The sequence below is a fragment of the Eufriesea mexicana genome, unplaced genomic scaffold (genome assembly GCF_001483705.2).
Source record: "Eufriesea mexicana isolate 0111107269 unplaced genomic scaffold, ASM148370v2 scaffold739, whole genome shotgun sequence".
In the NCBI taxonomy this organism is placed as follows: Eukaryota; Metazoa; Arthropoda; class Insecta; order Hymenoptera; family Apidae; genus Eufriesea; species Eufriesea mexicana.
This window is the reverse complement of record NW_016908892.1, coordinates 686678-704189: the sequence shown is the minus strand read 5'-3', so window position 1 is coordinate 704189 and position 17512 is coordinate 686678. Positions and strand designations below refer to the sequence as shown.

At 41.7% G+C, this 17512-nt stretch overlaps 1 protein-coding gene and 1 long non-coding RNA gene across 2 annotated transcripts in view; one reads left to right on the top strand and one right to left on the bottom strand.

Annotated features, from left to right (window-relative positions):
• Positions 1-3993: 3993 nt before the first annotated feature.
• The window catches only part of LOC108546648 (uncharacterized), a 17851-nt gene continuing 4332 nt past the window's right edge, over positions 3994-17512 (bottom strand). The window contains exons 2-4 of the long non-coding RNA XR_001890148.1: positions 14030-14189; positions 10150-10684; positions 3994-5073 (exon numbers count right to left, since the gene is read on the bottom strand). This is a non-coding gene — a long non-coding RNA (uncharacterized LOC108546648). The remainder of the gene's footprint in view (positions 5074-10149; positions 10685-14029; positions 14190-17512) is intronic.
• Positions 16278-17512, top strand: part of LOC108546647 (carboxypeptidase N subunit 2) — a 3477-nt gene continuing 2242 nt past the window's right edge. The window contains 1 exon segment of the mRNA XM_017898857.1: positions 16278-17512. This exon segment is cut by the window's right edge and continues 9 nt beyond it. Within this exon segment, the coding sequence (XP_017754346.1) occupies positions 16322-17512 (1191 nt within the window). The 5' untranslated portion in view covers positions 16278-16321.

Genomic DNA, 17512 nt, shown 5'->3' with positions numbered 1-17512 from the left:
ATAAATCGTGCCAGCGATTCGTATTTTATTTCAATTCGCGTTATATTGCTCTGTTCCGCTGCCAAAGCGCGATTTTTAAAATTACGATTCCGGGAGGAGGCTCGCGTTTATTCGCGACACGAAATGCCTCGTGTAATCGTTGTCTTGGTATTTAAATTGCTCGTGGGATTATAATTGCACGCGTTATTACGCGTGCATTGTGATCGAATGCGGGCAAAAATTTGATTTTAATACGCAGGATGATTCGCGCAACTGGGACAAGTCGTGTCATTTTTCCGATTGCATTTAGAAAAAAAATGTTACAGCGAAATGATAAATGGTTCGCAGGAGACTACATTTTCAGGACCGTGTTTGTACGCAAGTGCAACGATGTATGTGCATTTTGCAGTTACATCATTGTTTTTCGAAACGGAAACATATTTTTCTTTTCTACTTTTTTTCACCCCCACCCACGTACGGAATAAATCCTCGTGTCAGCCTGCGTGAAAAAGTGCCGGGATGAAATAGATATTTCGTATGATTTTTCGAATTAATTATTTCTGCATTAAAAAAGAGATGAAAGGAAGGACGAAATTAGTACACGTGGAAATCGCGTTATCCTATTATCTCGTTACGCGAGATAACGAAATCTATTTTATAGAGGGAAAAGTGTGATATATGCCCCCATTAAAAAAATAGCATGTAGCTGTAAAATGCACATGCACGGTTGTATCCGCGAAAAAATATAATCCTGGAAATGTAGTTCCCTTTGAGCCATTCATCTTTTACCTGAAACATTTTTATCCAACTACGATCAGAGGAGAGATATGACCCGTTTCAGCCACGTGAATCACCCTGCGCATCATAATTAAATCGTGGTATATCACTAGCAAAGACGCAACTTTGATAAAGATATACCATTATGAAATTTATTACTGCAAAAATTACCATGTTTATTACTATTTCATTGCTGCCTTTAGCATTATTTATTACTTCATTATTAACCTCTGTTACGACGAAAATTACACCGTTCGCTTTACTAGTTACTAAAATTAAACGTAACGGTAACTAGTTACTAGAATCGTCTATAATAATCCCTAGCTACCAATTACTAAATAATCAACACTTATCGCTGTTTCATTATCCCGTTACTTTTATCGTTGTTCGCAGCCCCGATTCGCATATTTACCACGATCGAAAATGAAATTTAGTTTCCCCTCGCACAAATTTCGTCGTCTCGATTAAGAAACGAGGTTCGGAACCTAACCTCTCTCCGTACACACGGGTTCCGACGAGAGACACGAAGAAACGGTGATCCCCGGGCAAATTAAATAACTCACGAGTGTCTCGCGTGTCGCATCAATTTGCGTCGTGTTATTATTCCAAAGGAACGATCGACTTCCGAACAACAACGTTACAAGTTCACGGGCCATTAAGCGGGCGAATGAATTTTACGTATACAAAGCGCGTCGTATCGCGCCGGTATACACGAGCCGGAGTTTTACCCATCCCGGCAACCTAGTTCGAAGTTAGCCCCTCCCCGTCTCTCCCTGCTTAATGACTTTTCTTTTGATGCGGCAAGAAAATGGAGCGTGTCGAGGATTATCACCCTCGTTCCGCCAAAAATTCCGCCTAATGACTCGCGCGGCCGCCTGCCGCCGGCGACCGTGGCGCCGCCGTGCAGCCGCCGCGCGTACCGTCTCGTTTAGAACGCGTTCAGCGACGCCGTGGTGGGAACGGCTCGGGATCGCGTATAAATTGAGACCGCTACGCAGAAAAATTAGAACGATCCGCGGCACACGCGGAAGAGACGTGGAACGCGGTCACAGAGCCTAATGATTCCTTCAATTTGGTAAATTGAGCGGGCTGCGATTTTCTGATTTATCGTGTGTACATACGTACGTTGAGCAAACGACTCCGAACGATGAAAGAAACGCGTGTAAAAGGCGAAGCGACCATTTTCATCGTAATTGGATTTCGTCGTTTATTTTTGCGCTTTTTACCGCGCGAATTAAATCGACGAAATAGAAATTTATATTATCGCAATGGCGAATTTGATCGGTCCAACGATCTACACACGTGCGCCGGACCTGGCCATGATTAATGCACCCTACGAAATTCTCTTTCCACTCCGTATCCAGCTCGATTCACCCGATTTATGGTGGTATTCTGCTTACGTTGAAAAGGTGTTCTGACTTTGGCAAAACGTTACAGAGATATCGATTTCTTTCGATTGACATGGCGCCGATGGAAAAACGATGTGGTAACTAGAACAGGTTAATGGAACAGAAATAGCGTTGCAAGAGATCTATGAGAGTTCTCTGGATCAGATTTTTCCGTGTACCTCGTCTTCTTCGAGAGCTCTTTGTATGCATATTTAAATATGTATGAGAGCGGTATTTAAATTGTCCGATATTTGATAAAATATTGAAAGAAATATGGAACGTACTGTTCTCCACGAAACTTACGTTCTTCGATCTCTGAACTAATTGCAATGCCCTATAACTGATAGTACGTGAAAAAAGAAATAAAAAATACAGAATAAATTTTTTTTATACGAGGCTTCGTTTTCGAGAAAAGTGTGTCATTAAAATATCCGTTGGGTACTCGTCGCGTTCGTTTATCTAGAAAAATTGTAGACTGATTAAACGAGTAATTGCATAAACATCGATTAAATTAAATAGGAAGATTGATTTAACGTTTGATAAAATGAAGCTGTTACACGCGCCAGACATTGTACGGAGAAATTTAATGCGAAAAGCAAAATTGGGTATTGAACGGCATGGGGGATTTTGTTTAACAACTTTTCGAGTAATAAAATTAATTACCAGTATACCGGTAAATTTCATTATCCGGTGTAGCAAATACAGGCACAAGTGAATACAAGCAAGTTAAATCGAGACATAGTTAAATGCACCAACACCACTGAATATTTAAAGTCAATTTTCTCTGGAACGAAGCCTCGTGTACAAAAATTAAATTCTACGCGTTTAACTTATTTTTTAGCCTAGAATAACGTGAACACCATTTGCGAATACTGTAATAAATAATTAGAGAATATTGACCCCTTGCACTATGATTGAATTACGAGAAACTGTGCATTTCAAAATTATCTCGTTTTAGTTACCCACTGTATGCCTGTTCTTATTCGCAATAAAATTGTACAAATCTTTAGGATTTATACATATTTCACAGGTGTGTAAATACATTAAATATAATAAAACCAAGAATGTCAAAACTTTTGAAATTATTGGAAACATGCAGTTCCTTTTCGCAACATTCATATTGGTCCTTCTTCAGATACCAGCATTATTATTTATACTTATTTATATACATTACATTACTCTAATTAACACTAGATTTACGGAACCCTTGAATTTGACGGGAGGGTTGCTCCAATTATACGATGGTAACAGATTTAGTTAACTTATATTAAGACTGTTAATATAATATATAATTATTTTTAAATTAAACTAATCGTTAAAAAGAAAAGCACGTGGTTTCCTTTACCTGTCAATTTGACAAGTGTCCTTAGAAATAGGTATACAGATAGCGTCCATAAACCTACTTAGTGTTAACATCGTGTATCATATTTATATACACACTACGGTTCAATACTTGTAGTGTGAATATGAAAAATTTACACCGAGTTAGTCTCCTTATTAACCCTTTGCACTCGACAATTTTTTGGCCAGAGAAGAGTGGAAAATCAAAGATTCTTTATTAAAAAACTGACGATACTTTTTTGAGCAGTAAATAAAGAATTGTATCATAATAGAATTGTAGAATTATTTGATTTCGACACCTCGCACACTGTTACATTACATTAAATTTGATATATTAATTAATATCGATCTTCCAAATTTGATGAAATGGTGACTGAGGGTCACCTCTCGAGTGTAAAGGGTTAACATATGGGTGTAATAAATAGCATACCAAATATAACATAATACCGAATAATAAATATAAAGCAATAGTACAATACAATTCAATGACACACAGGTATTGCGCAAATTCGGAAAGACAAGTAAGCGATATAACAAAAATAAAACGCAATCGTTCGACCCGTGATAAAGCAAAAGGCATTTCTTATCCCTCCTTTCATCCCAACTCCAGTCGACCCGCCATATCTCTCCATCGTCCCATCGCGGGAGGAAAGCTCGGTGAAAAACCTTGTTATCGTGGCACCTAGCCGAAAACCTAGTCGATCCCAGGAAATCGAGATCGGTACGTATACACCATCGGGAGTAAGCTCGATATACCGTTTCGCAACGCGAGAACACGCGGCACGTGTAGCTCGTAGCCATCGCTGCGGGGTGTAGCCTGGACCACCCCGTGGTTAGCCAAGAGCTGGTATGAGTTTGGCTCATCTTCAGTTCAGTTTCGGAGCCGCCGAGGCTGGAACGAGATGAGTTGGAAACGGAAAGGGTGCGGAGGGGTGTAGGGATCCTGTAAATTGAATGACTTGCCCCGTTATATGTTGCCCGCCGGTTTTCTTTGCTTTATACCATCCTCAGAAATTGGCCGGGGCCCCGCGCAGATTCCATTATAGACAAGAAGTCAGCGCGCAGCCTAGCCAGCTCGTTCGATGCCATTTCCGTATGTATTATGCATACCCGGACAAATTTCGTTATCCGGGGCCAGATAAGAAAACGCCGCCGTTTATTATTTATTTTCCCTTTATAGGTAAACGGGAAATCTGCGATCAGCGCGCGACTTCCGACGTCGAGTGAATATTTCAAGGAACCCAGTGACAGCGTGGGCTCGTGATGGCGATCGGGATGGGGAGTGGGCGGTGGCGTAACGCGAAAACGGGATTATTCGACGTATTCCGGCTTTTGATTATGCGAAAAGCCATTACCCGGCTGGATCGTCGGTCTGCGTCCTTAATGCATCGATTGAAAATTGAAAATGGGACCCTTTGTCCCGCGGGCTTATGGCACTTTTAGCGTTTCTGCTCGTACAGATGCGTACAGGGTGTCCCATTTAAATTTAAGCGACGAAGAACTCGTAGACAAATGATTCATACGTAGAGCGTAGATTCGAGTGGCGCTCTTGGTCCTTCGATGCAAAATGGCGGCTCAGAAGACAGTCCTGTAAAAGAATCTTCCGGTTAAAATAGTGCACTGTTTTGTATAAAAATAAAATTAAGAAATAGGATATAGGTTGATGATTAAAAAATAAGTAAGTTAAGTGCTTTTTGAATTCTGGATACTGAATGACACGTGAGAATTGGTTTTCTTTAAATCAACTGTCCACATTTTTCTCTGTCAATATAAATGGGACACCCTATATATCGGGACGCTAAATCGATCGCTATTTAAGCTCGATTTAGATGAATGATCGACGAACACGAGGTTTTATGTGAAATTTTAACGTCGGTAATTAAACACGGGACCGTGGAAAGGGGCTTTGACGCGAAAAATGGTAAATTTCCGTTGTATTTGGGGACCACAGGGAGCCAGCGTGTTAAGTCGCGGTTTTTCGTGTTTTACAGGGGTGTAGTTTTAATATTCCACGCGTGGTCACTGATCCTGTATTATCGGCGCGCTCTTTTTATTTGGTTTTTCAGGTCTGAACACGCCTAGGCGTTGAAAATGTTTATCCCTCGATTTACGGCGGAATTTCCGGCAAATATGTTACACGCGTGTAAGCGATAGATATGTGCGAGATACGTGCATTTGCCTGAATATTTAAAGTGAACAGGTTCTCCTCCGTTTCGACTGTGTCACGTGAAGATCAGAGCTAAATGTTCCTGCGATAAATTATTCCGACGTTTATATTTTCGGAATGGAATGAAAAGAGATAGCGATGGGCTCTAAATTGACCTCGACGCGTGAGCCGATCGCGCCATTGTTCGGCCATTTTAGTGGCCGCCGCGACAACCAGTTTTACGATTTTAGAATACCGTATTCCCCTCTAACCAACGTGGAAAGTGTAACACAAACACGAAAAATCGACAGAAATGCGTTTATCGTATTTTTCTCGTATATGGAAACGAAATTTAAGACCTGTCGTTATATCTTGGGATAGAACCGGTGTATTAATTTATTAACCAGTTGTTTATTGTTCCTAGTAATCGGGGATATTTATAAGACAGGGATAAAATCGTGTGCTTATTCGAAAAACAAAATTGTAAACTGTGAAAAATAACTTCCACTACAGGAAAACATTACTGCGATTTTATAACGCTTCATAAAATCGACGAAGAATGCACAATCTGACACATGCACGCTATATTAACGACGGAATAGGGTCAATCGTTGAATTTTTCATTTAAGCATGAAATAATCACCTAAGAGATTTTCATTTATATATCGAAATCCGGGAATACATAAAATATAATTTTTCGAAACGTTCATAAAATTTGGAAATCGTTATTTGGAAAATAAGAGCATTCGACAATGCTTATTAATGATAGTTTAAATTAAAACTGCTAATTTATTTATTAATAATATATTTTTGCATCCAAAGTGCTAATATTGCAACTACCCAAATCTTCATCAGTTTCTGCCGGTGACTATGCGACTGGCCTAAGTCATATATGCTTCTTTTGGAAATATTGTAAGTTTCGTGTTTCGTGTACATTATAAATTAGCGAAATTAATCACGATAAGGTGATTATCGACTTAACGGTTCAATCTTTTGGTATGTTGCCAGGGATAGCTATATTTTATTCTGAAGGAATAGCAAGGGTAAGGAAAGAATGCAACCAAAAATAAACGATAAGGCCGTTTGTTTTTAACACTGTGCCGTCCATTGGCACCACGTTGGTATCGTACACAAATGATGTGTCAGTTCTACCAACACAAACGAAAGAATCCCGATTAGACGTGCGAACGGCATAATGTTAACACTTTAACCACTTGCGATGGAAAGACGTGTCACGCACGTCGTAATGCTTTGGTCACAGAATCGCCAACGACGTGGTATACACGTCGTAATGCTTTTGTCACAGAATCGCCAACGACGTGGTATACACGTCGTTAGGCATCTATTACAGAAACACTGGACCGTCCTGACACGCGTCTGTGAATTTCTTGCCACCGCAAGTGGTTAAACGCTACGCCGGTATTACGTGCCGTGCCGTTCACGTCGCAGTTAGCCATTACGCGGGCCCATCTGGGCCTTATGGCCCAGCGAGGCCTGAACGGAAAGTCTAGCGCCAATTCCTAGGCACCGGCGTGACGTTTAGCGTGTTAATCCTTGACTTAGACCACTTTCATAATAATCACTGCCACGTTTGCCCACCTCGAAGAGAAAAACGAAAAAGAAAGAACGAATACGTTTTTCTCACGAAATTCTTTCTAATTAGTCCCTCTGCCCCTTATATATTTCGTTATCTTCCATTTTTGTTACATTTATTCCGCGTTATCGCTAAATAAAATCCTATATTCGCTTCTATGAGGGAAGAATTTCTCGCGGGTTTCCCCTCGATGATTTTATTAGCGGGGAACGTTAACAAGGGGTTTAATTACAGTGACCCCTCTGCTCGCGTTATTTGTCAAAGATAAGACCTTCCTCCGGCGAGTTTTGCAAAAAGACCAGACCGTTAACGTAGCGAGGCCTGAGTGGCGAAACTTGGCTGTTACAGTTGTCGAGTTCGCATGATACAACTCGGTGTAACTTCGGGCAAACATCAGATTGCTTAGAATAGCTTATAAAACTTGGCGCCACGATGGAGACGTACGGTAGTTTTGGCAAATTTACGCGGTCCGACAACATTTCGGGATTCCCCTGCGTCCGACGAGATAATTCCCAGCCACTGCTCGCGCAATTAAAAAAAGAAGCAATTTTATTTTTCCACCGGACGAAACTTTACACCTAACTGGGAAATTTTTTAAAAGCTTCTGGAAAGAAAAGTTTTTATACTGATCGTATAGCGACTGTGCTCAACAATGGTTTGCGAGTGCCAAACCGGGCGAAATGGTTTCAGATTTTTTATTTCTTTCACCACTGCAAGCGGAGAGTTATTTTTGGCAAAATTAATTTTGACTTTCGCCTAGGTAAGGATGAAATTATGTATTTTTGCCTACTCAGTCTCGTTGAATCCTTCTGATTATTGCTCCTACACACTTTATTTAGCGAAATTGATCTTGACGTTTAAATTATTTCAGTATGTGCACACTGATCGGAAGTTTTAATATTAAAATATATTTTGTACAATATATCTGTGAAATTTGAACCAGTGCTATGATCTTTGTATCACGTACCTCTTGCTTTTTAATATAATAACATTACTTTGTTAGTATAATAATATTTCTCTAGTAGATATTAAATTAATGATACTTCTTTTTCATTTTAACGAACGGTAAAATTTCCTTGACTTATTTAAAATAGTACTCTTTGTTTTACATTTCGCGATGTTTTAGCTCATGCGAGTACGAGTTCAACGACCTCCTATACCACGAGTTTGAAATTCAAATGTCTTTGAAGTCAGGAATGTAAAATCAATGTACCGAAATGTTTCCGCGGAAAATAATTTCGCTTACGGGAATTAAATTTTACATGTCCGAAAGTGACATGTGCATTTATTATCGAATTAGAATATAACCGAATAAATAAAACGACGAAGAAGTATTCCAATTGCAAATCACTAGTTCTAGTACCACTCTAGTATTCACTGCCTCTGTGACTAGCAACCTAACCTTAAAAACTACGTGCTAATACAACGGTTAAACATTTCGCATTGCAGATCAGTAGTTCTAATATCTAGTATCAAGTATCTGCTACCTCCGTGACAAACCTAACCTTCAAAAATACGTACGAATGCAACGATTAAATATTTCACATTATAGGTTAATAATTCTAGTACCACTCTAGTATTTACTGCCTCTGTGACTAGCAACCTAACCTTAAAAACTACGTGCTGATATAACGGTTAAACATTTCGCATTGCAGACCAGTAGTTCTAATATCTAGTATCAAGTATCTGCTACCTCCGTGACAAACCTAACCTTCAAAAATACGTACGAACGCGGCGATTAAATATTTCACATTATAGATCAATAATTCTAGTACCAGTCTAGTATCTACTACGTCTATAACAAAGCCAACCCTCTAAAATACGTGTATACAAACACGACAGATGAATATTCCGCATTACAAATCAATAGTTCCAACACACCAATCTAGCATCTACTAGCTCCACGGCGAACCTAACCTATCGAAACACGTAGAAATCAAACAAAATCGGGGGATCCCTTTTCAGTCTGAGATTAAACGAAGAAAAAGGTGAAATTAATTCGAAAGCAGATTCGCCTGCCGCGATAGGGGATGAAACATAGCGTAGCAAGAACGGAATATCGGGCTAATCGAAGTTCTCGATAAAGCGCGGCAAGAAGACACTCATCCAGCCGCCGAAAGCCATGTAATACGGACCTAATTTCACGGAAGCGTCCAACACAAATATTTCCCCTGGCGAAAGATCGTTTCGGCTAATACAGCAGCCCTTCACCCTTATCGTTCTCCGCTCGTAGACAAGTGTTGTTTATCAGGCTGATGTCACTTATAGCGATGGCCAGAAAGCCCGAATTTCGAGGTAATCACGCTCCCCTTGATCCCGGCTTCGCGAGGACCCACGCCGTGGGTTTCACCCTCGTCTTCACGACTTTCGTCGTCTTCCACCGCCATCTTCATCCCCTTACCCCGCGAAAAATCCGCTGTCTGGTCCAGCTTCGTCCCGATAACCGTGGGACGGGGAAAAATAGAGAAGAATCGAAAAAAAAAAAAAATAAATAAACGAGAAAGAGGGAGAGATATAGGGGAAAGAGAGAGAGAGAAAGAGAGAGAAGAGCAGCGACCGATTTCCCGGAGAAAATAACGCTCGACCTGCCATACGGGATATTACATGCTGCGGATGTTAACATCTCTCTCTCTCTTTCTCTTCCCCTCTCTTGCTCTCTTCTTTCTCGCTCTTCTTTTTTTCCTCTCTTCTTTTTGTAGTCTTTTTTTCACCACGAGGTCGCGGGTCCTGGGAGAGGGCAGAGAGGAGACAGAGAGAACGAGGGACATATAGCTCTGTCAGATAGCGGGATGCTGTAAATCTGTGCATTATACATGACAGCGAGATCAGCGCCATTTGTTATTCCTGGATGGCTGAGTGGTGGGACGGCCGGGCGGGGTGCAGAAATGGGGACGTGAAAAATTACTGGCACGGCCAGCACTTACCGAAACGAGCCTTTTCGGACGGCATCCGGTCGCTGGAACACTTGCCAGGAGACTAGTTTACGGAATTGAAATTATCGACGACACACGGGACACGCGTTAATGTTTCGTCCAGCCGACGTCGATCCGGAATGGCCCCTTTGTGAGACGCGATTCCCTTTGTACGGGGCAACCCTCGGAACGCCGAGTGGAACGGAGTGTTTGAAGCTCGGCGATTGCGGTGGATCTTCGTGGGGGCCTCCTTTCTCTCTTTTATTTATTCAATGGGTCGGAGCCGAGAGGCTGATCGTTCCGACGTAAACGGCGAATCCGACTCGGCGTCAATGGATTTCTTCGGGACGTTTCCAAGATCTTATGGCGGCGTTCCGGGAGTGGTTCACGTGCTTGGGATTTGGTAATGGTAATTCCTGGCAATTCCGGTAACGGGTTTAGACGATATTAACCCTTGGTACTCCGGGGACCACGTGGTAAAATTCGGAGGATTTTGTCGTCAGTGTACAACTGTGCATCTATGAATGATGCAATGATACTTGGAATACTGAAACAAAATATAATAAATAAGTAGAATCTGATTTATGTAGATTGCAAAACGTAATTTCTATCTCAAAAATATGGAAAAGGTGTTGATAAAGGTTTCAGTAGTACAGAAGCATGAACTATATGCTCAAGAGGTACGCGACTTCAAGATAGTTCGACGCTATCGTCGTGCGCGCCAAATTCAAATCATCCGTTAAATGGCGTCATGATTGTTACGGAATTATTTATGATTATTGAGCAAATACAGAGCTTCATCTGACAAATTTTTAAATATTAACTGGTGGTATTATTAAAAATAAAATGACAGGCATCGAATTTCCCGTTATTGCAATTATTATTATTATTATACGAGGGTTTCGAATAGAATTATATATTTATTTACTTTCATCGTGTTTCATTTTGCTCATGATTATTTCTGCGAGGTATATTTGGGTATACGTTACAGCTTGATGATCCCAATGTTGAATGCATAATATAAATTGTCCAAATAATTTTATTTTTTAATGAGGTATATATTATGCACGCGTATTGCAGTACGTTCTATTGAAATAAACACGCAGATGTTGTGGTTAGGAGATATAATATTCTCGTGACAATAATGTGTCGAAACATTAATATATGTTAATTAAATATTGTTTCCATCCCAGTCAATTTTATTTTTATTGATATTTGATTTTATCGCTCCGTTACCACTGCTACTTAATTTACGATTCATCATAGTTTAAAAATACCCACAGCTTTGTACCTTGAAGAGGTAATAGAAGACGACTCAGAAAATATTCATGGAATCAATGAAACGACTCTAGCGACTTTACGCTGGAATAATTTTCAAACTTTCAGGTTTCTCCTATAATATAATCGAAGAGAGACTTTTCGTACATTGGAATAGAAATCATTTAGCTTACCATAAAAATACGATTTATTATTCCAAAACGAAGTGAGCTTTATAAAATAAAATAAATTCCTTCGTATTTTCTTAAAGACGTTTGAAATAAAACTAGGCACCGGGTAAATAAAAATTGCGATAAACCCGTATGATTTAGAAAATTCCTTAATACGTCAGAATGTCGACCAAGATGAAATGAGCTAAGATAAAAGCGAAACGACGCGGTATCAGGTCGATCCATAAGTCTCTGTATATTCTATCCATAACAAAGCGGCATCGAGTACTCGCCATTATTTCGTACGATTCGCACAATGGAATTTGGCACGGGGAATGGAGATTTGGCACAATTGGCACGACGAATGCCAAAAAAAAAAGCACAATGCGCGCGAACTTACGAACTGACCCGATATTTCATCCCGCGGAAGAAGACCCTACAGAATTCCCGTATTCCGGCTGACGCTGGCCATAATGAAAATAAAGATATACGAGCAAACGTTTATTAATTTAATTAAACGCGCCATCAGTTTCAGATTATCATTACCCTCCATCGTTCACCGTGCTCGATCGGCTCGTCGAAAGTAAATATTCAATAAACCCCGCATAATATCCCGTAGTTAACCCGTTTCGCGACTATTTATCATTCGCAAGCGCTCTTAATGAAATTAAAAGCGTTCCGTCTAGCAAAATCCCTATTAAAACCGCTCGCTGACTCTATTAACCCACCCCGACGTCCGCTAATCGCCATTATTTTCCAGCCCCGGAACTTACATCGATAAGTTCGCGAAGTCGCCGCCGCGTCGCCACCGCGAGCCGCCATTTTAACACTGTCCGCAACTACCCTTCAAACCGCGCGTTCTCGCCGTGCCGATGAAACCGTTCGATCGCTGTAAAGCCGCTCCGAAAGAGAAGAAAACAGGAAACGGGGAGAGAAAGAGGCGAAAGAGAGAGAGAGAAGGAAGGAAAACAAAGAGAAAGAAAGGAACTCGACAAGCTGTTCCGGCAAATTTCACGTACAGTTATTTCCACGATTATTCCCGATGATGTACTCGAACGAGCAACTTTCTGGCGTTAGCACGCGCGTTCGGGCACAAGCGGCGAGATAATAAAAACGACCGGTCGAATAAACTTTTTATCGGCTTGTTAATTTTCGAGGCGGCCGCTGCAACGGAGCGCACGCGATTCGCTTTTCAAACTATTCCCCCCACCACGCTTATCATTGTTCCTTTCGCGCCGTTCCCCCACCCTCTCGCCAGCCGACCGCCGTCTATCGAGGACTAATGTTATTTATTCTGGAAAGCATGGGGAAAAAGTTGACACACATACGCGTCCCGTTCCACATGCACTTACACGTACGCCGCGTCGTGTGTACAGCACTGGACGCATCGGTGGGCGGACGGGTAAAATCTGAACACGAATTGAACGCGCAGGTGTCCGTAAATAAACTCGTTGCATCGAGTTTGTTGCGGCGAACCGTTGGAACGTGAAGGGTGGTTACGCTTTCGCGGCTTCCTCGCCGAGCTACAAAGCCTCGGCCCCGTGGACCAGGCGTTTTTATTTCGCGAAACTGTTTTGGTCCCGCGCCTCCGGGACCGTGGAATATCGTTTACGTAATTACAACGCCGGCCAGCCGGTCGCAGAGGGCGCCACTTGCTACCCGGCTATGGCGTTGCCCGCGCGATAACGGCAAGGCAGCGAGGCTATTTTTAAGTCCACGGGACTTATGCACGGCCGTTAAAGATTATAGGTTTTCTATTCGATATCAAAGCGGTGGCTCTCGTCGCGTCGCACGGAGACCGCTAACGCAACGGGGGTGGAACGGAAGTAAACGGACTACGACTGAAACATAAGCAATCGTGGGAAAACGTCTTTATCCGGCGCGGAGGGAAAGTATAGGAAAACGGTCGACCGCGGCCATAGAAAGTTGAGTGGTCGCGTAACTCGAAACTTTCGCGGACTTAGGTCTGAGTTCCGTGGCTGTTCTCTAGTCCGTCTGTATATAGATGTCTGTACGCCTATGTATACGTTGAGTTGGCCTTCTGGCATTGGACCAATGACATGTTGTTCGATTCATTTTATAAAGGGAGACAGGCCAGCCAGTTTCTACGTGGACTGTTTCCAATAGGCGAGATTCGATCGTCGATGGGAAAAAAGGAAAGAGGAATAAGATGATTCGATGTTTAGCATATTGAGGATGCTCGACGTGCTTGGAATGGATAAAATGGCGGTGGCGTTGGTTATAAACAGCTTAGTACTTGGAATACTTTTTTTTTCACCTTTTTTTTTTTCCTTTTTTCTTATAGGCGGTTACTTAGGGCATGCGAGTATGCGAACGATCTGTTATCTCGTTGAGGTTGACGTAGCGCAAGGAAATGCGGAAAATGGCAAGGAAGATGTGAGATTTATAAACGGAAGCGTATGTGTACTTAATATATAATTTAATAACTCTATAAACGTACATACCGTGATATTGATTCGCTGATGGTAATCAATATTAAGATACCGTTGTGCCGATCCCATTTCCCTTCGTTACGTTACGGTACTGTTTTATTACAGTACCATGGCTGCGTTTACGTTCCCCGGGCATAAGCCGGATTTCTATTACTTTCCTTGCAACTTCTTCCTGTAATTTGTGAACCGTAATCTCGAGTAATTTGAATCAACAGGGAAACGAAGCACGATCTCTTCACCTTACAAAGGAGCACGATTCTCCCGTCTATCTAATAGCAGGAAAATTTGTTACGTTTTAAAGGCTAATTCGAAATATACTAAAAAAGAATCAACGAATATACGTAATACTTGAATTATTTATAATATTATTATCCTTCTATTATTATAAATTATTTGACAATGTACAGACAGGGTTTCCATGTTATGACTAGTCAAATATTTTCTCACAAACACAATAATTTTTGAAAAAATCGGTGACTAATAACAGCATGGACACTCTGTGTAATTGTACTTAACATTTAACTTCCTTCTGATATTAAATAATAATTAATATATTATATAACAACATAACGTAAAAATATAGAAATATAGTAATTTAATAGTGCAATTTTTTCCATCTGTCTAAAGCTGTTCTTTATAGCGAATTTGCAAAATTCTCATTTACATTGCATAATATACAATGTCATCGACTGTTTCGTATACGCGACATACGAGGTTAATTTACATATTTTTAATGAAACAATATTAAATACGAAAGAAAGAATCGAACAAAATCCCTGACACCATCGATTCGCGAGATTTTTGTCATTTTTCGTGTTTCGAAATATCCTTCTCCAATTTTATTTCCACGCATTTTAACGCGTCCTGCATCCCCGTGTTTAGCGACAATCGCTAATTAAGCCCTAATTGTCTTATAACCTGCACGCGCGTATAATCTACCTTATCATTTGCGAAAGATATTCTACTTTTATATCCTCTCAAATATTCATCCCGAGATTGGTAGTTACGTCACGGTCTACAAGCTGCAACATAATATGCGAGATTCATTTGGAAACCGTATCCAGTCCTTAAAAACTATCATTTTTGCTTGCTGGTAACTCGCGTTCGCTTATCTGCAGCACCAGGTGCCCCAAATGACCACCATGTATTTTAACAAGCCTTATCCTTTTAACATATCCAGCTGCTGCTCGAATTTGCTGAAAACGTGGCTTAATTCGTCTGGAGTATCTTTTGATCGTTAATGATACCTGCCAGGAGATAATTAGTTTAATATAAGGCATCGAGCTTCGTGGAATTATTTCGGAGAGAATAACCGGGATATACAGAATTCTCGAAATTTGTAACGATAAAATCTCATTTCATCTTTTATCTACTCGTTCGCTCGGAACCTCCTCTAAGAGGCTTTTACGAAATACTTATTAAGTTTTATTTCAGCTCATTAATTAGTTGAAAATATAGTCCTCTTAGCGGATGCTTAAGGAAATTGGGTGGAAATTATTGAATGGGAAGTCCAACGAGTTGGGTTGCTTCTCTGGGAACCCTGAAAGAAAAATAATGGCTCCTTTCGAATTTACGATGTCTAACGTGATTACAAGTTCGGGGGGAGTTTTACGTCCCCGTATTTGCCAGCAGACAATAGCAATGCCGGTGGACACTCGCTTCAATTGCATACAAACATGTTAGGAGTCGATCGAGCCAGAGATATTTCGGAGCGAAAGCTTTTTCTCCTTTTACCGGCGATCTCGCGTTACCGCAATTATGCAAATCGGTGTTCTTTAATTAGCAGTTTAAGCGAACTTACTTTGCCGAACGCTGGAAATTTATTCTTAAAATGGCTTCCACGTATTAGCCTATTTGTAGTCAAAGGACTACAAATTGTAGGAATACGTATAGAACAATGAAAGTTTAGAAAATTTCACCATTTACTTACTACGATTTGCATAATCCTTGCTTTCTAAGAAATGCTACATCTATAGAATTTCATTGGAAATTAAAGTTTTTCGTGAAATACTAAACTATTAAAACCCATTAAAGCCTTTTAATTAACAAATTTACCTAAATTTAATTATACGTATAAACGTTAAATTTTAGCAGTTGTTAAGACCTCGAAAAGTAATTGCCAGCGTAGAACATCGAACTCGCGTTGATCTAAGTAGCATTAGAGGTTAACGAAAAATGAAACTTGTATTAGAAGTTTGATTACGTATTCCGCAAACTTTCAGAGTAGTACGTACAGAATGCTAACAAAACCCGTTCTGTTGTACCGTTACAGGGCAGTTCCAGTCAAGGAGGAGTTCATATGGAATGGCATCACGTGGACCCTCGGCGACGACGCTGCCAATCGCGATAGCGATGGCCGTCGCGATGTCAGTGATGGCGAGCGGTCTCTGTCCGTCGCAATGTCACTGCGACGACGAGAGCTTGCGCGCGTCCTGCGCTTACGCGAGCCTCGAGGTCGTCCCGATCCAATTGAACCCGGAGATCAAACACTTGGACCTGTCCAACAATCGTGTCGGCAGTATTCACCTGTCGTTCAGCTTCTACGGTAACCTGGAGACGCTCGATCTCACGTCGAACGACATCCACACACTGGGCTCAGACAATTTCGTCTTCCAAAAGAACCTGGCCACGTTGAACGTAAGCGGTAACGCCATCAGAGCCCTGGCGAAGAACTCGTTACAAGGCTTGGACTCGTTGAAAGAACTGAACCTGGCCAGCAACAACATCTCAGACATGGACGAGCAATCCTTCAAAAGCACCAGCGAACTGGAGATCCTGAATCTCAGTGACAACTCGATCACCAGCCTGCCAGACGGTCTGCTGAAGAATCTGCACAAAATCCGTACTCTGATCTTGAACAGGAACTACCTGCTCGAAGTCCCGACCGACAACTTGGCGCTGGCTCCCAGTTTGGAGAACGTGGATCTGTCGGACAATCTCATCCAGGAGCTCGACAGGGACTCGTTGCCGTCGCTACCTTCGTTAGCTTCGTTAGACCTGGCGAACAACGTTATCAGGAATATCGCTGACGACACGTTCGACCGACTACCAGACTTACTACACCTGGACCTGTCCGGTAACAACTTGACATCCGTGCCCACGTCCGCGCTGGCCAGGCTGAACGTCCTATCGAACCTGATCCTCAGTCGCAACCGATTGGGCAACCTGGACGCCGGTGGATTTCGCAATCTGTTCGAGCTGAGGAGTCTAGAGCTGGACGATTGCGCGATCGCCAGCGTTCACGCGCGAGCCTTCGCCGATAACGTGAACCTGGAGCGTATCTCGTTGGATGGAAATCGGGGTCTGAAGGAGCTGCCGGCCAGGGTGCTCTACAGTGCCAGATATCTGAAATGGGTCTCGCTTCGCCGATGCAGCCTGTCGACCCTGCAGCCCACGCAATTTCCCGTGGACGCCCTGTCGTCCCTTCGCGTCGGTGGCAATCCCCTGGTCTGCAATTGCTCCGTGCATTGGCTGTGGAACGTTATCAGAACGGAA